The sequence below is a fragment of the Eptesicus fuscus genome, chromosome 18, assembly GCF_027574615.1.
Source record: "Eptesicus fuscus isolate TK198812 chromosome 18, DD_ASM_mEF_20220401, whole genome shotgun sequence".
Lineage (NCBI taxonomy): Eukaryota > Metazoa > Chordata > Mammalia > Chiroptera > Vespertilionidae > Eptesicus > Eptesicus fuscus.
Genome location: NC_072490.1, coordinates 915071 through 935876, shown reverse-complemented (window position 1 = coordinate 935876; position 20806 = coordinate 915071). Strand labels below are relative to the sequence as shown.

Below are 20806 nucleotides of genomic sequence, written 5' to 3'. Positions count from 1 at the left end.
TCTGATGTGTCTGTCGATCGGCAGGATCTCACTTGGACTCACTCATGGCTGCATTCAGCGGTGGGCCCCACGGGCTTTCATCTGGAGCTTCTTCCCGGCACGGTGGTTTCAGGGTCCCCGGGGGCCAGCCCCCCTTCACAAGCTTACCAGGTTTCTGCTCCTGTCATGTTTGCTAACACCCCATTGGCCAAAGCAAGTCACATGACCAAACGCAGCGTCCACTTGGCAAAGGCCTGCATAAGGGAGGGATACTGGGAGGTGTGAATTATTGGGGCCATACCATGACAATCTACAATAGTGAGGAGCCTTGAATTCATACAGAATTTGTGAGAACAAATATTTGCACAAGCCAACAAAGGAGATGAAGAAATAGCCCTAGCCGGTGTGGCTCCGTGGATAGAGCGTTGGCCCTCAGACTGAAGAGTCCCAGGTTCGATTCCAATCAAGGGCACTTACCTGGGTTGCTGGCTCCATCCCCAGTGCGGGGAGGGCATGCAGGAGGCAGCCGATCCATGATTCTCTCTCTCATAGATGTTTCTCTCTCTCTCTCTCTCTCTCTCTCCCCCCTCTCCCTTCCTCTCTGAAATCAATAAAAAAATATTTAAAAAATAAAAGCAATGAACAAATAACTTGTGTTAGGCAGTTGAGAGGAATTGGTTTACAATAAATGAAATTTGTGATCACTAATAGGAAATTCCCGAGAGGCAGGAGGGACTTGGATCTCAGAAAACAGGAGTGTGAAGACCCTGAGGATAAAGCAGGGAAGGGAAAGCCAACCCAAGAATGGGGTGCTGAGCTGGTCACCCCTGCGGACACCTGGCCCCAACCTAGAGGCCCGGAGGCTGGGCATTGGCCTGCTGGACTCCATCGCCATGGCCTAGCCTTCCTTCCAGGCTTCCTGCACCTGCGGGGAGAGCTCCCGGGAGGAGCCGGAGAAGTGGAATCCTGAAGGAGCTCTCTCCTTTCCCCAGGGTGCAGCTGCCTGCTGGAGGGGTGGGGGGTAGAGGGGTGTGGGGGTGTGGTCTGATGGTCGCCCACGGCTGTCCTCCCCTGGTTGAGCGTGGCTGTGCACATGCTCTGCATGGAGCTCAGCGTATCTACCACAGCCAGGGAGCTGGCTCAGCCACAGCTTCTAAGACTCAGCATAAGCCCCAGCTGGTGTGGTTCAGTGGATAGAGCATCGGCCTGCAGACCGAAGGGTCCCGGGTTCGATTCCGGTCAAGGGCACATGCCTGGGTTGCAGGCTCCTCCCTGGCCCAGGCCCTGGTTGGGGCTCGTGCAGGAGACAAGCAATCGATGTGTTTCTTTCACATAGATGTTTCTGTCTTTCCCTCTCTCTTCCACTCTCTCTAAAAATCAATGGGGGGGGGGGGATAAACAAATAAAATAGAGTAAAATAAAAATAATGGAGCGAGAGAGAGGAGGAAAAAAATCAATGGAAAAATATCCTCGGGTAAGGATTTAAAAAAAAGACTCAACATAAGTGCATTATTGGGAAACGCATTCTGCTTCAACTAGACCTGAGGCTATAATGGATTCTTGTTTTTTGTTTTTTTTTTAAGGAAGAGTTATTTTGCCGAAACCGGTTTGGCTCAGTGGATAGAGCATTGGCCTGCAGACTGAAAGGTCCCAGGTTCCATTCCGGTCAAGGGCATGTACATTGTTTGCGGGCACGTCCCCAGTAGGAGGTGTGCAGGGGGCAGCTGGTTGATGTTTCTAGCTCTCTATCCCTCTTCCTTCCTCTCTGTAAAAAAATCAATAAAATATATTTTAAAAAAATAAAAAGGAAGAGTTATTTTATTTTATTTTTTAAAATATATTTCTTTATTGATTTCAGAGAGGAAGGGAGAAGGAGAGAGAGATAGAAACATCAATGATGAGCGAGAATCATTGATCGGCTGCCTCCTGCACGCCCCCCACTGGGGATCGAGCCTGCAACCCAGGCATGTGCCCTTGGCCAGAATCGAACCTGGGACCCCTCAGTCCGCAGGCCAACGCTTTATCCATTGAGCCAAGCCGGCTAGGGCTATTTTTTAATATTTTTATTGATTTCAGAGAGGGAGAGAAACCTCAGTGATGAGAATCATTGGTTGGCTGCCTCCCGCACGCCCCCTACTGGGGATTGAGCCTGCAACCTGGGCATCTGCCCTGGACTGGAATCGAATCTGGGACCCTTCAGTCTGCAGGCTGACGCTCTAGCCACTGAGCCACACCAGCCAGGGCTTGATTCTTTTTTAAAATAAATTCTTTATTGTTGAAAGTATTACATATGTCTCCTCCCCCCCCCCACCCCATTGACCTGTCCCAGCCCCCTACAGACTGTGTCCATTGGTTACGCTTATCTGCACGCAGACAAGTCCTTGGGACGATCTCTATAATGGAGCCTTATCGCCATCCTTTATCGATATAACTCCTTTCCCTGGAGCCGGCGCTTGCAGGTCTAAGGTGCTCCCTGCCGGGGCCGCGCAGCCCTGTCTCTGTCAACGGTCGCCAGGCGGTGGCCCCCGGACGCCGGGGTTTGGTGAGCCCGCTGTGCTAGGCGGCCTGGCCCCGGCTGCCCGCCCCCGGGAGGCGCCGGCGGCTGAGCACACGCTGCTGGCGATCCCCGTGGGGTTACACTGAGGGTTACCCCTGGGTGGGGAAGCGCTGCACCGAGTCCCGGGGCTCAGGGGCGTTCCCCCTGCTCCTCAGCGACTCCCGGTCATCGTTTGAGTCTGGGGCTCCCTTCCCGGTGGCTCGTCATTGTGAGAAGCCCCGAACGGCCCCGGTAGTCACGGCAGTTTAGTGGGTGCTTTCTGGGGTGCCCCCCTGCACTCCTTCATCCTTCCTTCTCTCCCCCCACCCCCACATGAAGTGAGAAGGAATCCTCAGCAGAAGGGCAGGCCCGTGTCTGCAGCGCCTTCTCCCCGAGGCTCCCGGAGGCCAGGGGGCCAGGGCGGGCTCCAGGCAGAGCCGCCAGGGTTCTGTCTTGTTTCGTCCGCTGAGGATATGTGCTTATCGCTTCTATTTATTTATTTTCATATATTTTTATTGATTTCAGAGAGGAAGGGGGAGGGAGAGAGAGAGAGAAACATCAGTGATGAGAGAGAATCACTGACCGGCTGCCTCCTGCACGCCCCCCACTGGGGATCGAGCCCACAACCCGGGCCTGTGCCCTTGACCAGGAATCGAACTGTGACCTCCTGGTTCATAGGTCGACACTCAACCACTGAGCCACGCCGGCCTTAACCCTCACCCAAGGGTTTGTTTTTATTTTTATTGATTTTGAGAGAGAGAGAGGGAAATGTGAGCGAGAACCATTGCCTGGGTGCTTCCCAAAGACACCCGACCAGGGCTGGGACCCGAGACCACGGTGTGTGCCTGCCCGGGAGAACCCTTTCGGCACAGGATGCTCTCCAATCCACGGAGCCCCCGCCCAAGGCCCCCCCCCCCCCCCCCCATTTACGGATTTTCAGGAAGAGAGAGAAACACAGAGCCCACAGAGCTCATGGCGGTGACGCGAGACAGGGGCAGTGAAGGCTGAGGGTTGCTTTCCAGGATTTATTGTGGGAGCCCAGAGGCCGGAGCCGGGGCTGAGCTCTGTAATGGATCCTCTTCTCCATCGGATCCGGGTCCGGGTGAGGCCTGGTGTTGTGGTCGGAGCCCAGGGGCCGGAGCCGGGCCACACGGACCCTCAGGCCTCTTCTTCCCGGGGCGCGAGGTTCGTGAAAAACTCCTTGATCCTCCTGCCAATCTTCTCGACCTTCCTCCCGAACCCCTCTCCGCCTCTCCTGATGAGTTCGCCCAGCTTCCGGGCGTTGAACTTGACATTCCTGATCTGTGCACGGGGAGGAGACGGGCTCCTCGTGGGGCTGGGCCAGCGTCAGGAGCCCCCCCCTCCCACCGGGGCTCCCCTTTCCTGGGCCACCCGAGGAGCCCGGCTCACCCTCTGGCTGTGACCTGGGAGCCTGTGCTTGAATCCCTACCCCTTAAACAGACGAGGAAACAGGCCCAGAGATGGCTACTGACTTCCCCAGGTCACACAGCCCCTCCCAGCAAGCCTAGGCGGAGCAGGGCTGAAAGCCCGTCACTCTCCCTGAGCAGCTCCCCAGCCTCAGCAGGAACCTTCCGGAAGGTGGTTGCATGCCAATTGCTGGGCCTCACCCCGGAGTCTGAGGCAGCAGGTCGGGGGAAGGGGGTGTGGGGGGGGACTGGGAGGGTGCCTTTCTCACAGGTTCCTGGGCGAGGACCACACTCGGAACCAGGCTGGGGAAGGGGGGGCGGGGCAGGAGCGGGGGAGGGGGGCTCCCTCGGCCAGGACGGGGCAGCGGTTCATGGTCCCCAGAACCCTCCAGGCGCCCCCCCCCCGCCCCCCCGCTCACCTCGTCGCAGGTGACGTCAAAGAAGCCGTCGTCAGGGTCCAGGGTGACCGCCCCCGCGCACTCTTTCACCAGCTGCAAGGGGCGCAGGTCACACCCGCCCGGTGCTGTGCCCTCCCAGCCGCCCGCCTCTGGGAGTGCGCCCCGAGGCCTCCTGTTTGGCATCTGTGGGAGCCCCAGCCCCCAGCTCACCCCGTTCTCCTTGAAGTCACACTCCTCCGGGGGCCGCCGTGTCGTCCTGGGGCACACCGTCTCCTTCAGGGTGAAGCTCACGGGCTTCGGGGTGAATGGGTTCGGGTCCTGGCGGGGAGAAGCGGGGAGGTCGGGGCTGGGCCTCTGCTTGCTTCCTCTGGTCTGAGCCCCCCGGCCCTGCCCCCTCCATAGAAGACACCCCTCAACAGCCCCTGCAGCGGGGGTACTGGTTTGGAGCTGGGGGCCGGGGTGAGAGGGCAGAGCCCGCTCCTGCCCACACCCACACGCAGCGGGGAGCAGACCCTGCCCAGTTCCAGGGGGCCCCGGGCTCAGGCCTCCTGGGAGAAGGGCCCTGCCCTGGGCACAGCCCCTGCCTGTGTGGGAGGCAGGTGAGCACAGGACACTCGAAGCAGGGACGTGCCCCGGTCATTTTGGCTCAGGGCACCTTCAGTCCCGGGTTCAATTCCCGGTCAAGGGCACAGGCCCGGGTTGTGGGCTCCATCTCCGTAGGGGGCGTGCAGGAGGCAGCTGATCAGTGATTCTCATCATGGATGTTTCTATCTCTCTCCCTCTCCCTTCCTCCCTGAAATCAATAAAAATCTATTTTAGCTCTGGCCGGTGTGGCTCAGTGGATAGAGCAGACCGAAGGGTCCCGGGTTCGATTCCGGTCAAGGGCACAGGCCTGGGTTGCAGGCTCCTCCCTGGCCTGGGCCCTGGTCTGGGCTCCTGCAGGAGGCAACCCATCGATGTGTTTCTTTCACATCGATGTTTCTGTCTCTCCCTCTGTCCTCCACTCTCTCTAAAAATCAATGGAAAAAGATCCTTGGGTGAGGATTTTAAAATAATAATAAAACAGAACAAAAACAAAATATATTTAAAATAAGTAAATAAAGCAGGGAAGTCACACCCCAGCCCCGTGACCCCGTTCCTCCCAGGGACTCCCTGAAGCCTGAATGGGGGGTGAGGAGGGGGGGGCACCTCATTGCACAGAATAGAGTCCCAGGTGAGGGCGGCCCTTTGGGAGGGGACACAGCCCTGGGAGGTGCCCTGGAGGAGGGGGGACCCCTGGGAGGGAGCAGCCTTCCTGAGGGCGGCCAAGCAGAAGCCAAGGGACAGCAGGAGGCCAGAGCAGAGCCCCTCCCCCCAACTCACGCCCTGCGGCTGCGGCTCCAGCTGCAGCAGGCGGTAGAGGCTGGCCTCCAGGGAGCGCTGGTTGAAGCCCTGCACAGCCAGGCGCACTGCCTCCTGGTAGCTCATGGCCTGGGCGGCGGTCGGAGGCATGGGCATGGCCAGGCCCAGCAGCAGCAGCAGCAGCGACCAGCGCCCCCAGGACAGGCTGTTCCTCTGGGTCTCCATGTCCCCGAGTCGAGTCCCCCCCAGCACGCAGGGCCCTCCTTTATGCAGGCGGCTGGGCTTGGCTCAGCTCCCTGTTGCCTCATAGGCTTGCTGCACGGTGGGCGAAGTCGGCTCCTGTGCAACATGAAGAAATGGTTTCCCCATCTCCCCACCTGCTCCTTCTTCCTCCTGGGACGCTCCCCTCGGCCACCCCCCACCCCCTGCACCGCCTCGCTTCCTCTCCTCTGAAGTGCAGCCACAACCTCCAGACGCCACCTCCTCTAGGCTCCAGGCTGCCCCAGACACAGTCACCATCGTCACCATCCTCACCATCCTCACCATGGTCACCATCCTCACCATCCTCTCACCATCCTCACCATCCTCTCCATCCTCACCATCCTCTCCATCCTCACCATCCTCTCCATCCTCACCATCCTCTCCATCCTCACCATCCTCACCATCCTCACCATCCTCACCATCGTCACCATCGTCACCATCCTCACCATGGTCACCATCCTCACCATCCTCTCACCATCCTCACCATCCTCACCATCCTCTCCATCCTCACCATCCTCTCCATCCTCTCCATCCTCACCATCCTCACCATGGTCACCATCCTCACCATCCTCATCATGGTCACCATCCTCACCATCGTCACCATCCTCACCATCCTCTCCATCCTCACCATCGTCACCATCCTCACCATCCTCACCATCCTCTCCATCCTCTCCATCCTCTCCATCCTCACCATACTCACCATCCTCACCATGGTCACCATCCTCACCATCCTCATCATGGTCACCATCCTCACCATCGTCACCATCCTCACCATCCTCTCCATCCTCACCATCGTCACCATCCTCACCATCCTCACCATCCTCTCCATCCTCTCCATCCTCTCCATCCTCACCATCCTCACCATCCTCACCATCGTCACCATCCTCACCATCCTCTCCATCCTCACCATCGTCACCATCCTCACCATCCTCACTATCCTCACCATCCTCTCCATCCTCACCATCCTCTCCATCGTCACCATCCTCACCATCCTCATCATCCTCACCCTAATTTATTCCTCTCCAGCCAATCCCACACATTGTCACCATGGCCACGGGGCTCCTTTGGCTGTGGATGACCCATTTCACCCCCCCACCTTGCCTTCTGGAGCCCCCCACCCTCCTCCACTGGCATCAGGGCCTGGAGTTTGTTTTATGTTGTTTATTTTTTATGTATTTTTATTGATTTCAAGGAGGAAGGGAGAGGGAGAGAGAGAGATAGAAACATCAATGATGAGAGAGAATCATGGATCGGCTGCCTCCTGCACGCCCCACACTGGGGATGGAGCCCACAACCCGGGCCTGTGCCCTGACCGGGAATGGAACTGTGACCTCCTGGTTCCTGGTTCCACACCGGCCTGGCAGGGCCTGGAGTCTCAGTCTCGTTGCTCCCATTGCCCTCGCCCACAGCCCTGCATGCCCCAGGCGGCCACACACCCCACCACAAGGCCCGCGGAGCCTCCTGCTCGCTCCCCTCTGCCTGGCACGCCCGGCCACCAAGGACGCTTTCCCTGACCTCCAGCCAGACGTGGCCGCCATCTCCTCTCACTGCCGCCGCCGTCGGGAAGTCTCTTCCGATTGGATCCCAAATGGCTCCCGGTTAGTGCTCTAGTGGAGACAGGCTGGGCGGCTGGAGGGGAGAGAGCATCCTGGGAGCGGTGAGGCCAGCGTGCCGGAGGGCCCAGCGGCAGCATGGACATGCAGGCCAGCTCCCTGGGAGTGGCCGTGTGGCCGGAGGCCCAGGTCGCTGTCGGCCTCTTGGCCTGGGGGCCTCTTGGGGCCTGGACAGGGCACTTGGAAGGGCAGCGGGGTGAAGGGTGCTATTGCGCACTCTGCCTCGGGAGAAGGAAGGAGACATGGGCTTGTGTGCAACCTGGTTTCACAGCCAGGATTGCCCCAGCGGCTCTTGATCAAGCCGGGCTTGCACATGGCGCCCTGGAGAGTGGCCGGGAGGAAGGTCAGCCCAGGACACCGGACCCCTAAGGTCTCTCCTGGGTCCCTCACCTTTTGTTCTGGCTTCAGGGTCCCCAAGGAGCCAAGCCAGGAGAGAAGAAGGCATCCGTGCTCGTCCTTAGATGAGGCATGGGACCTGCCAGTCCCGCTTCCTCCAGGCCAGACCCCACCCCTCAGCGCGCCTTTCCCGCTGGCGAAGGGGCCTCGGCCTCGGCCAGCCCTGCACACGCCTCCGCTCGGAACCAGCAGAGCCGGGGCGTCCACAGGTCCTCCGACGGCTGCACGTCGGACTGGGGGCCCGGGGTCGCCTTCCCTCTGGGCCACAGCACAGGATCCAGGCTTCCCAGCCTCCAGGACTGAGCCCCAGCCAGGCCGGTGCGTGCGGCGGGGTGTGTGTGTGTCCGCCAGAGAGGTAGGGAGGCTGATCAGACCCTCCGAAGCCATGGCCACCCTCTCTCCTGGGGAGGGAGGGGGCTCCCCAGCTTGCCTTTTTCATAGTGGCTCATCTCATGAACAAGGTGACCAGAAGATTCTAGGGGAGCCCAGCCGGCGTGGCTCAGGAGTTGAGCATCGACCTATGAACCAGGAGGTCAGGGTTCGATTCCCAGTCAGAGCACGTGCCCAGGTTGTGGGCTCAATCCACAGTGTGGGGCGTGCAGGGGGCAGCTGATCAATGATTTCCTGTGCAGAGCGACTACAGTGTTTGGACAGGTTCAAGCCTGGGCTAATGAGAGGGCACGGTGCTCTCGTGGCAAAGCCACGTGTAAGTGTCAGCACAATTACAGCCAAAGGCTGTGGCTGTGAGCTTGACCTTATGGTCCGAACCTGTGGTCCCACGTGGCTGAGTGATGTGGGCTGTGGAGGTGAAGCAAGGAAACAAAGCTGGATCAAGTGCCTGAAACGGAGCAGATTCCAAACCCGGGAGAACGTCGTAAACATCTTGACCCGCCCTTCCTGTGCCTCGTGGGATCAGCTAGAGAATAAGGACTCGGCCTGCAGGCTGTCCCACCCAGACCTGGCTTTCTTTTCTTTTCTTTTTCTTTCTTTTTTTAAAAAATATATTTCTTTATTGATTTCAGAGGAAGGGAGAAGGAGAGAGAGATGGAAACATCAATGATGAGAGAGGATCATGGATCGGCTGCCTCCTGCATGCCCCCTACTGGGGATCGAGCCCGCCACCCAGGCATGGGCCCTTGACCAGGATCGAACCTGGGACCCTTTAGTCCGCAGGCTGACGCTCTATCCACTGAGCCAAACCAGCTAGGGCCGGACCTGGCTTTCTTCTCTTGTCTGTCTTTTCTCAATCCTTCACCGCCCCCTCAGGCTCACCGAACCTGGCTGTGCCGGATTGGCACAGTTTCTATGTCCCTCTCTCTTCCTCTCTGAAATCAATAAAAAAAATATTTTTAAAGAAGATTCTAGGGGAGTCCAGATCAAAAAGGGGGACATCTGACAGCTCCCCAGGAAGCGTTCACACAGTGGTTCTCAAAGTGTGGGCCCTAGACCATTCGCATCACAACTCCTGGGAACTTGTTAGAAATGGAAATTCAACACACGCACACACGTACACACGCACAGCAACAACAGCTCAAAGAAATGGCGTCCTGGCCGGGGCTCCATGGTTAGAGCGTCGGCCTGCAGACCAAAGTGTGTGGGTTCGACTTCAGGCCAAGGACACCAACCTCACTTGCAGGTCCCCCAGCCCTGGGGAGGGGAGGGGAAGGGGCGGCAGGCGGGTGCGGGAGGCAACCAATAGATGTGTCTCTCTCACGTCAGTGCTTCTCTCTCTCTCCCTCTCTCTTCCCCTCTCCTCCCTCCCTTCCACTCTCTCTAGAAAGCAATGGAAAAAATATCCTCAGGTGAAGATTAAAAAGGAAAGAAAGAAACGGAAATTCTGGGGCCTCGCTCCAGACCTACCAAGTCAGCCACTCTGGTGGGGCCCACGTCCTGGCTCAAGGAGCCCTGCCTGCAGGTGGGTCAGATGCACAGTGAAGTGTGAGGGCCAAGGCCAAGGCCTCGGACGCATCGGAGCTGCGAGACACCAGCTTGGAGAGGAAGGAAAGGCTCCGAGAGGCGACCCGATACCTCAGGGCCACCTACAGAGACCACAGCCCGGCTGGCGTGGCTCAGCGGTTGAGCCTCAGCCCGGGAACCAGGAGGTTCCATTCCTGCAGGGCACATGCCCAGGTTACTGGTTCAATTCCCCAGTAGGGGGCATGCAGGAGGCAGCGGATCCATGATTCTCATCATTATTGTTTCTATTTTTTAAATATATTTTATTGATTTTTTACAGAGAGGAAGGGAGAGGTAGAGAGAGTTAGAAACATCGATGAGAGAAACATCAATCAGCTGCCTCCTGGGATGTGCCTACAACCAAGGTACATGCCCTTGACCGGATCGAACCTGGGACCCTCGAGTCCGCAGGTCGATGCTCTATCCACTGAGCCAAACTATTTAGGGCCGTTTCTGTTTTCTTTTCTTTTCTTGTTTTTAAATTTATCTTTATTGAAAGTCTCACAGATGTCCCCCTTTTTCCCCATGGACCCCTTCTGGCCTGACCCCGCCCCCCCACCCCAGCCTTCACCACACTGCTGTGCCCAGGGGTTAGGCAGATGCACATTTAAGTTCTTTGGTTAATCTCTCCCCACCCACCCCACCCTCCCTCTGAGATTGTTTTTCATCATTATTGTTTCTCTCTCCCTCTCCCTTCCTCTCTGAAATCAATAAAAGTATTATATTTAAAAGAATAAAAGGGTGAGCTCTCACTCCATGCACCCAAGGAGTTCCACTCCGGGGTGTTCACGGCCAAGTGCTGAGAGCGTCCGTCCGTCCGTCCACACAAACACCCGTGCAGGGGTGTGCGAGCAGCTCCACGGGACGCGGCCACCCACGCCCGTTCCCGGAGTGCTGCCTAACCGGGGAAAGGAAGGGGCTGCGGGCTCCCGTGCAGCTCGCCACCACGAGGCCGAGTGCCAGCAGCCAGGTGCCCACGTCAGGACCGTAGGGTTCAGCTCCTGTGAGAGCTCGGAGAAGGCAGAGCCGCAGGGAGAGGAAGTGGGCCCGAGGCCGCCGCGGCCGGGCTGGCAGGGGTTGGTTGCGAAGGGCCGTGTTTTGGGAAATGGAAGCGTCCCGCACCTCGGTGCTGGTGGCGACACACGGCCTGCACCGGTCAGCGCGCGTGATGGCCCCGAGGATGGAGAGCTTCGTGGCGGATGCACTGCCTGTGGTCAAGGCTGCAGAGTGAGCAGCTAAGCGGTGGCCACGTGTGGGCAGGTCTTCCCCCAACTCTGCGACCTGAGCGGGGTCGAGGGGTCACGGGGTCACGGAGGCGGGTGGCGGGGGGGCCGTGAGGAGGTGAGGGAAAGGAGGAGCCCTGTGGGGGCGCTCTGAGTGTGCCCAGGGAAGGGAGGCCGCCCGCGCTCAGGAGCCCCCCAACAGGGACCGGGCCACGCCCTCCTGTCCTGCTTCCCGTCTGTGAAGAGCGTGGGGCCTCATTGGGTTAAGTGGGGGGCACTTCTCAGACGGGCCTCTCTTCACAGAACACACAGGCTCCCGAAGGCCCGGCGTGCCCGGAGTCTGGGGGCCAGGCTGGAAGGATTGGAATGGGTCCAGCCCCCACACCCCGGAGGGCAGGCGTTACCGCCTTCAGGCCTTTCTGGAAAGCAAGACCCGCCCGCCCCCACCCCGGCATCTTGCCTAATGGGGGCCTTTGTCAACCCGCGAACAGGCGGCTGGTGCAAGAGGCTGTAACTCATCCCCAGGAACAAGGTTACCTCCGGAGGCCCGGGCGGAGGAGGCCTGGACGGGCAATGTCACCACAGGCCCACCCTGCTGGCCTCCAGCCCTTCCCAGCCCCGCACAAGGTTCCCTTTCCTCCCACTTCCTTCGGGGATGGGGGTGGGAGGGAGACCAGCACCCCAGTGCAAGCGGTAAGGAGGCGCAGCTGCTGTCCAGGACCTCTGTCCTCCAGAGGGAGCACCCCAAGAAACCTCACAGGAAAATGGGACCCTTTGGAATGCAGTGCGCGCCCTGCTCCAGAGCCTGCTGTGACTCCCCGTTGCTCCAGTGCAGTGGTCAGCAAACTGCGGCTCATGAGCCACATGCGGCTCTTTGGCCCCTTGAGTGTGGCTCTTCCACAAAATACCACGGCCTGGGCGAGTCTATGTTGAAGGAGTGGCGTTAGAAGAAGTTTAAGTTTAAAAAATGTGGCTCTCAAAAGAAATTTCAATCGTTGTACTATTGCTATTTGGCTCTGTTGACTAATGAGTTTGCCGACCAGACCACTGCTCCAGTGGCTGCCCTGCCCCGCCCTCTGCCTCTGCCCTCATTCAGCCTCAGCACCTCCACCTGCTGGGGAATCCCCTCTCCCAGAATGCCCAGCGCGGGCACTCACTCGCTGTAGAGTAGGGGTGGGGGGGAAGGGGGCAGTGTGACCCACTCAGCAGCCACGTACCACAGGGCCAGGGTGAGGGCCAGCGGACCGGCCACCTCACGTTTCTCCTCTTTATTTCAAACTTCCAGAAAGTTCTTACACACGTGCTCTGTCCTCTCTGCCCACGCCTCTGGTGGCAGATGGTGAGGGGTCCTTCCTCCCCGTTCCTCGAGGGGTAAAACTGAGGGCGAGTGAGGTCCAGAAGCTGACACGGGAGATTAACCACAGGGGTTTGGGGCCGCGGCCCTGAGCACGCCCCACCCTGCGAAAGGCTCTGCAAACAGATCCCCAACACAGGGGCACACTCCCTTTTTCCTTTTTTAAAAAATATTTTTTAAAATTGATTTCAGAGAGGATGGGAGAGGGAGTGAGAGATAGAAACATCAATGATGAGAATCACGGATCGGCTGCCTCCTGCACGCCCCACACTGGGGATTGAGTTTGCAAACTGGGCGTGTGCCCTGGCTGGGAACTGAACCGTGACCTCCTGGTTCCTAGGTCCACGCTCATCGACGGAGCCACACCGGCCGGCTAATCTCTTAATTACAGTGGACGTGCACCATTATGTCCGGTTCAGGTGTGCAGCACAGTCGACGAGACACTCGTGTGCCTTACGGAGGGATCACCCGATCACTCCAGGACCCGTCTGGCGCCACACACAGTCGGGACGTTTCTGAGGACGAAGGCCGTGACGTCCCGCGTGTCCCCTCTGCTGGGCTCACACCGCTGCCCTGCGTCCTGTCCCCACGTGCGCTCAGCTGTCCGCTCCCAGCAAACCTGTCTTTCCAGACGAACATTCTGCTGGAAACCAGTGCCCTCTGGCGGCCTCCTCGGGGATAGCCAATGCCCGCGGGGGCGGGGCGGGGAGTGGCAGAAGAGTCCTGGACTTACTGGTATCGTTTTGGAATATATTTTTATTGATTTCAGAGAGGAAGGGAGAGGAGAGAGGGATAGAAACATCCATGATGAGCCCTAACGGGTTTGGCTCAGTGGATAGAGCATCGGCCTGAGGACTCAAGGGTCCCAGGTTCGGTTCCGGTCAAGGGCATGTACCTTGGTTGCGGACACATCCCCAGTAGGGGTGTGCAGGAGGCGGCTGATTGATGTTTCTCTCTCATCGATGTTTCTAGCTCTCTATCCCTCTCCCTTCCTCTCTGTAAAAAATCAATAAAATATATTTTTTTTAAAAAAAAGAAGAAGAAAAAGAAACATCAATGATGAGAATCATGGATTGGCTGCCTCTTGCACACACCCCACTGGGGATCGAGCCCACAACCCAGGCATGTGCCCTGTCCAAAATCGAACCCGGGACCTTTCAGTTCACAGGACAAGTCTTCAATTTTTTCAGAAGAGAAAAGGGGCCCTAGTCCAGTGGTCGGCAAACTGCGGCTCGAGAGCCACATGCCTCAATCAGGTTGAGGACGTTTATAGCAAAGGCCAGCTCAGGATACCCTAATTAAGTTAATAACAATGTACCTACCTATATAGTTTAAGTTTAAAAAATGTGGCTCTCAAAAGAAATTTCACTCGCTGTACTGTTGATATTTGGCTCTGTGGACTAATGAGTTTGCCGACCACTGCCCTAGTGGCTCCGTGGACAGAGTGTCCACCTGCGGACCGAAGGGTCCCGGGTTCGAGTCCAGTTAAGGGCAGGAAACTTGGTTGCGGGCTCCTCCTGGCCCGGGGCCTGGTCAGGGGTCATGCAGGCGGCAACCCATTGGTGTTTCTCTCCCATCGATGCTTCCCTTTCTTAGAGAAAAGGGCATCTAGAGGATGGCCTCTGACCTCAGGTAACCTGCGAACACTTAGTCCTCAATCGCTCCACACACTCCCTCCTCCTCTAGAGCCGGGCTCTGTGCTGTGCTGGGAGCAGGAGGCCAGGACACTTCCCAGGAGGCCCGAGCGTCCTCCCTCCTCCCGCCTGGTCCTCACCCTCGGGGGCCTCATGGCCTCCCCTCACGCCTCTCAGGAGCAGCTGGAGGGGGGTCATCTGGAGAAGGGTGCCCTGAAGGCCAAGCCCGCTGCTCTCTCTAGAAGGGAGTGAGCGCCCGTGGCCAGAGGCATCGGCTGGCTGCCGGGCAGGGAAAGGCACGGCTGTGGTTGGTCCCTGGATCCAGCAAACGAAGTCCCTGGAGAACTTGCCGAAGCCGGTTTCTTTGGAGCGGGAGTGGGATATCTGGTTGGATTGGCTTCAGGAGAAAAATGGGAGGAGAGAAATCAGAGTCAGCTTTTTTTAGAGCTTTACTGTGAAGGGAAGGAATGTGCTGGAGGAGAAAGTGGGGGAAAGGGAGGTTGTTTTATTAGTAGTGATAAACATTTCATTGAGCCCAGCTGGCATGGCTCAGTGGTTGGGCGTCGACCTATGAACCAGGAGGTCACAGTTCCATTGATTCTCTGTCAGGGCACAGGGACCAGTTGCAGGCTCCATCCCCAGTAGGGGGCGTGCAGGAGGCAGCTGACCCATGATTCTCTTTCATCATCGATGTGTGGTGTTTTTTTTTTAATATATATATTTTTTATTGATTTCAGAGAGGAAGGGAGAGGGAGAGAGTGATGGAAACATCCATGATGAGAGAGAATCATTGATAGGCTGCCTCCGGCATGTGGCATTTGCCCTTGACTGGAATCGAACCCAGGACCCTTCAGTCCACAGGCTGACGCTCTATTCACTGAGCCAAACCAGCTAGGGCTCATCATTGATGTTTTTATCTCTCGTTCCCTCTCCCTTCCTCTCTGAAATCAATACAAATATATTTAAAATGAAAAAATTAAGCCCTAGCCGGTGTGGCTCAGTGGATAGAGCGTCGGCCTGCGAACTGAAAGGTCCCAGGTTCGATTCTGGTCAAGGGCACATGCCTGGGTTGCGGGTTCGATCCATAGTGGGGGACTTGCAGGCAGCAGCCGATCCATTATTCTCTCTCATCATGGATGTTTCTATCTCTCTCCCTCTCCCTTCCTCTCTGAGATCAATAAAAATATTTTTTAAAAATTAAAATAAATAAACATTTCATTGAAATAAACATTCAGACGGAAGATCGAACAGACCATGCGGGCAGAGCTCAGCGAGTTCCCACCAGGTGACCATCATGAAACCAGCACCCAGATCAAGAAACAGCGCGATCAGCTCCCACAGCCCTCGGGGTCACCCCCCAAAGACAACAGCACCCTAACCTCCATCTCCAACAACGTAAAAGCAGGACTTGTTCTTTTTTTAGAATTTAAACTTTATTTTTATTTTTTTAAAAGAGATTTTATTGGTTTTTTACAGAGAGGAAGGGAGAGGGATAGAGAGTTAGAAACATAAATCAGCTGCCTCCTGCACACCCCCTACTGGGGACGTGCCCGCAACCAACGTACATGCCCTTGACCGGAATCGAACCCGGGACCCTTCAGTCTGCGGGCCGGTGCTCTATCCACTGAGCCAAACCAGCCAGAGCTAAGAGCAGGACTTTTCTTTTTTTAAAAAAAAGTCAGCATCTGCTTTATTTATTTATTTTTTCATCCTCACTCGAGGATTTTCCCCATTGATTTTTAGAGAGGGTGGAAGGGAGAGGAAAAGAGAGAGACACCGGTGTGAGAGAGACACATCAACTGGCTGCCTCCCGCCTGCCCCCAACCAGGCCCGGGAGCCTGCAACCAAGGTACTTGCCCTTGACTAGAATCGAACCCGGGACCCTTCAGTCTGCGGGTCGGTGCTCTGGCCACTGAGCCACGCCGGCTAGGGCAGGACTTCTCCTTTTTTAAAACTCGGTCTCCAGGGGCTGGAGTAGCATGTCCTTCCTGTGTCCGGCTTATGTTCAACACCAGTTGCAACAGCCACCCATAGGCACCCATTCTCTCGTCCGTCCATCCGTCCGTCCGCAGCTGTAGATTGTTCTCTGCTTGGGGCTGAAGTGAATGCTCAGAGGCGCTCGGGGCACTTAGGAACCAGCTGCACTTCGTGTCCCAGAGCGGGCCCGTGGCTACGTCCTCCCTCTGACCTCTCCCACCCTCTCCGCACGACCTCCAGGGGCACCTGCAGGGCTCCCTTCCTGGGGTGGGAACCTCGGACCGGCCACCCCCCTCCCCCCCCCGCCCCCGTTCCTTCCCCAGAACCACCCCCGGGGCCTCTGCTGCACCCAGGCTTGCATGCTGGCGCCCCCCCCCCCCGACCCTAGGACACTGCACACCCTCAGGGACAGTCCCACCCCCGGGAACGGCCCCGAGTCCCTCTCCCGAGCACCCGCCCCACGCAGCAGCGAGCACAGAGCTGAGCCCCCTCGGCGCCTCCAGGAGCGCGGCCACCGGACAGGAGTCTTCCCCTGGCCCCTCCAGGCCCCCTCCCGCCCCGCCTTGCCTCAGCTCCGCACTAGCAGCGGGCGAACTCGCTGTAACGGGACACCCCAGGGGTCCTGGTGGCGGTCGCGGCTCCAGCCAATGCAGCAGAGACAGGGCTGGCTGAGTCCTGCAGGAGCGTTTATTCCAATCCTGCCCGCAGCCTGGCGAGCAGCAGGTCACCCACAAAACTCTGCCCGCCCCTAACGCTGCCTCCCCGCCCGCCCCCTAATCCCTCCCTTCCTCCAGTGGTTACCCACCCGCCACTGTTTGCACAGCCCCCACCTCTTCCAGGAGGCAGTTCAGATCCCATCATCACACCCTCTCCACACCCTTCACTATCTACGGGACGAGGCCAAGCCCCTGGGGAAGTTCTAAGTCCGTCAAGAACTGCCCCCTGCTCCCCCTCCCAGGGCCCGGGGCTCAGCAGCAGCTCCCAGGAAGCGAGGTCGGCCTCCCCGGTCTCCAGGGGCTCTTTCCTCTCCTTACAAAGCGCCCCACCTCTTTCAAACAAACAAAGGAAAACGAAGAAAAGAAAGACAGACAGACAAGCACCCCACCCGACCCGAATTCCCTTTCCCAGCAGCCTGGGCCCGGGAGCTTCAGCAGCTTTAATCCCCTTTTGGAAATTGCCCCCCCCCACAGCCCCCCTCAGCATTCCCAGTCTCTATCTCCCGCCCCTCCTCCAAGTCCCAGCAACCCTGCAGGTGGCCCAGCAATTACCGTCATTAAAGGAAAGTTCCTGACCTGGCGTGTGGCAGAGGTGAGCGCCTGAGGGTAGGAATTGTGGGGTTTTGATCCGAAATGAAGAAGCATTCCTTGAATGAATGCCTTCAAGAACAGGGATGTTGCCCTAACCAGTTTGGCTCAGTGGATAGAACGTCGGCCTGCAGACTCAAGGGCCCCAGGTTCGATCCTGGTCAAGGGCGTGTACCTTGGTTTTGGGCACATCCCCAGTAGAGGCAGCTGATCAATGTTTCTCTCTCATAGATGTTTCTCTCTCTCTCCCTCTCCCTTCCTCTCTGTAAAAAAATCCATAAAATATATTAAAAAAATAAAAATAAAGAACAGGGATGTTGAGTCCAGCATTCAAGGACCTGCCCATGGCCCTAACCACTTTGACTCCGTGGATAGATAGAGCGTCGGGGGGTCGGGGGTGTGCAGGAGGCAGCTGAGCGATGTTTCCCTCTCATCGATGTTTCTAGCTCTATCCCTCTCCCTACTTCTCTGTAAAAAATCAATAAAATGTATTTAAAATAAAAAATAAAATGATAAAGGACCTGCCCAGCCCTAGCTGGTTTGGCTCGGTGGATAGAGCGTCAGCCTGAGGACTGAAGGGTCCTGGGTTCGATTCCGGTCAAGGGCACGCACCTCGGCCTCCTGCCCTAGTCGGGGAGAGTGCAGGAGACAACCAAATACTGTGTCTCTCTCACATCAATGTTTTTCTCTCTGTGTCTCTCCCCGTCCCTACCACTCGCTCTGAAAATCAATGCACATATCCTGGGGTGAGGATTAACAAAAATAGAAATAAAATAAAGGAGAGGGAGGGGCTATGGGGGGATAGACACATATGTAATACCTTAATAAAGAAAAAGAAAAACCTCAAAAAAATAAATAAAATAAAATAAAGGAGAGGGGAAATTTACAGTCAAACTGTGTGACCAGACGCCTAAGAGCCAATTAATTAGGAGTCGTTTATTGCTCGAGGCCCAGAGGGAGGCATCTTTTCCAAATCTCTGAGCAACCCATACAGGAAGTCTCCCGTATTTATATGTTTCGAGCCTCTTTGTTTGCAGATATTACAAAGGGCTCCGTGTGAGTTATTGTTACAGACAGCTGTAACCTTGAATACATAATGAGTTTGTAGCTGGCATAATTATTATCAGTATTAGTCTATTTTAGTCTATTTACATTGGATGGCTAGCTTGCAAGGTCAGACCGTTAAGTTTATCTTTTTCTATTATTTAAACTAAAAAAACAAAGTCATTTTACAGAACAACAGTCTGTCTTAAAGTGACAGAGTTTATAATGACAGAGTTTACAGGACTAGGGACTCTAACAAAAGCAGAGAGTTTCAAGATGGAGGTTACTCTGCTTCAAAACCTCGCTTCAAGACCGTCTCCCATCTTGAACAATTTCGGCTCTCGGTTGTTGTCACAGAAAAATGTCTCGGTTGTCGACCAAAACTTCAGTTTTCCATCTGGCAACCCTCTCAGGCTGATACCGCAGCAGGACGGAACGCTTCTCCCGGGTAACAAACCAAGGAGAGAATGCCTTTGTTGCTGACAATTTTGAGCCACAAAGAGGCCATCAAGAGTGCTAATGTCGCCAAGGACGTGAACGTGCTCACAGAACAGCAATCTCGGGGCTTGGACGAGGCGGAAAAATTGATTGGATGAACGAAAAGCCGTTAGCCGGCGATCGCATTTCAGAGGCAGTGATGTGTGCAAAATCCCTTTAAGGCTAGTAGGGGGTGGTCCGGTAAATTTAAGAAATGTTTATTTGTGAATGAAACAGCACAATAGCCATGTGCTGCATGTAAGAAAGGTTGAAACAGGGCATCATCAGAAGCGCACTAATTCAACTGACATTATTTCTGCTGGGAAAAAGGGTTGCTTCCGAGCAAATCGCTTCTCGGATTATGTCTGAGCAAGGAGGGTCCCCTGCGTGTGTGTATGGATATTTATTTTTATTTTTTATTTTTTTAGGGAGTCAATCCTGTTTATTGTTGAGGGCTAAGAAACAAAGTCTGGAGATGCTCTGTACAAGTGGTGATGAGATTATTCAGAGTGAGCACCGGCTCTTCATTCTAACACTGAACCGAGGAGAGACAGCCACCCTTGCCACTAAGGCTGCAGGAGAATGGAAGCCTCACTCAACTGACTGCATCAGTCTCTACAGGGCCGGCTGAGCAGGAGGTTCTTATTTGAGGCTGATGCAAGAAGCCACTCGTGGCCCATTGGGGTCCCAATCCCAAGCACAGCGTGGGTGCTGGGGGTGGCCTGTGGTGGCTGATGGTGCTGGTCTTTAGGTCTTGGGCTTCTCCTGACTCTCCATGATAAGCTTGTCAGTCGAATACAGTTGGCCAACGTGGACCTGTCGATGAATAATTTCCAGGTCTCTCTTGGCTTTATTCACTAGAGTCTGAATTTCTACAGGATCTTTCACATTCTTATTTTCTCTGAAGGCATCTCTCATCTTCCTGATAGCACAAGTTCTGTAATTGTAGGTGCTGAATTGCTTGCTCTCTCTCAGCATCACTCGGTACAGACCTAACACTCCTGCTCGGCTGGAGGCTGCCATTTTGGAAAGAAAAAAATAAGTGGTCCTCTTCGCAGAGGTACCGAGTTTAACCGAATCACAAAATTTCAGCGTATGGAAAACCACGCACGACCTCAAGTGCAGTGCGGTTTGGTTAGGCCAGCGGCCGGGCCTCCGCCTGGGCGAGCAGCGCTGCGGCCTGGGGCCGCAGGGGCCCGGAGTCTCTCTGTCTGTTTATTTATTCTTGCTTTTGTTTTTAACGAGGGGAATCCCTTCTCCAAACAAAAGACACAGGGCATTGCGAAACGTAATGCAGAGGTAAAAGCCACGTTTTATTTTGGTGGCCACGGAGAGGCAGGGAGGAGCCAGGAGCCAGGAGCCGGCCGGGTGCCGTACTGAGGAGCACAGTGGAGTCCAGCTCTCTCACCCCCACAGGTGGGACCCGAGGTCTCCTTTCTCCTCGGCACCGTCCCCTCCCCTCCCTAGTTCGTAGTAGGACCACGGGATGCCCTCCAAAGGGGTCCCCCAGCTCTACCCACTGCTGCTCTCCACTCCACTCTCCACCCTGGAGTCAGGGTTACCTTCTAAAATGTAAACATCAGCTCTTCCACGGCTTCCCGTTGCCGGTGAGAGAGAAAAGTGTGGTCTGCCAGCCCCGGGGCGTCTGGGCCCTTCCCTGGCGCCTCTCTTCCCACTGGCTTTCCGGCACCCTCGGGGGCTTCCCCCTAGACTCAGCCTGCACAGCCTTTCCTCCCCACCCCGAGGATTGGGCCGGCGCCTCCTCAGAATTCCTGACATACCAGGTCAGACTCCCTTGTTAAACACTCAGAGCTCGCACACCTTTTCTTTGCAGTGAGCATCGGTCTCCGTGTCCCCAGGGGTCCCCTGACCCAGGCGGGTACTGG

The 20806-nt window shown here is 56.4% G+C and overlaps 2 protein-coding genes across 2 annotated transcripts; both read right to left on the bottom strand.

Moving 5' to 3' along the window:
• Positions 1 to 3526: 3526 nt before the first annotated feature.
• CAMP (cathelicidin antimicrobial peptide) lies at positions 3527 to 5919 on the bottom strand. Its single transcript, XM_008155908.3, has 4 exons — positions 5703 to 5919; positions 4551 to 4658; positions 4362 to 4433; positions 3527 to 3817 (listed from the first exon to the last, which is right to left on the bottom strand). Exons 1-4 carry the CDS (start codon positions 5904 to 5906, stop codon positions 3674 to 3676), a joined length of 528 nt encoding a protein of 175 aa, XP_008154130.1. The 5' UTR covers positions 5907 to 5919; the 3' UTR covers positions 3527 to 3673.
• A 13705-nt stretch (positions 5920 to 19624) lies between these two features.
• LOC103299047 (LYR motif-containing protein 4-like) lies at positions 19625 to 19960 on the bottom strand. The gene has a single exon (XM_054729943.1). The coding sequence runs from the start codon at positions 19941 to 19943 to the stop codon at positions 19668 to 19670; it is 276 nt and encodes a 91-aa protein (XP_054585918.1). The 5' UTR covers positions 19944 to 19960; the 3' UTR covers positions 19625 to 19667.
• Between the last annotated feature and the right edge of the window lie 846 nt (positions 19961 to 20806).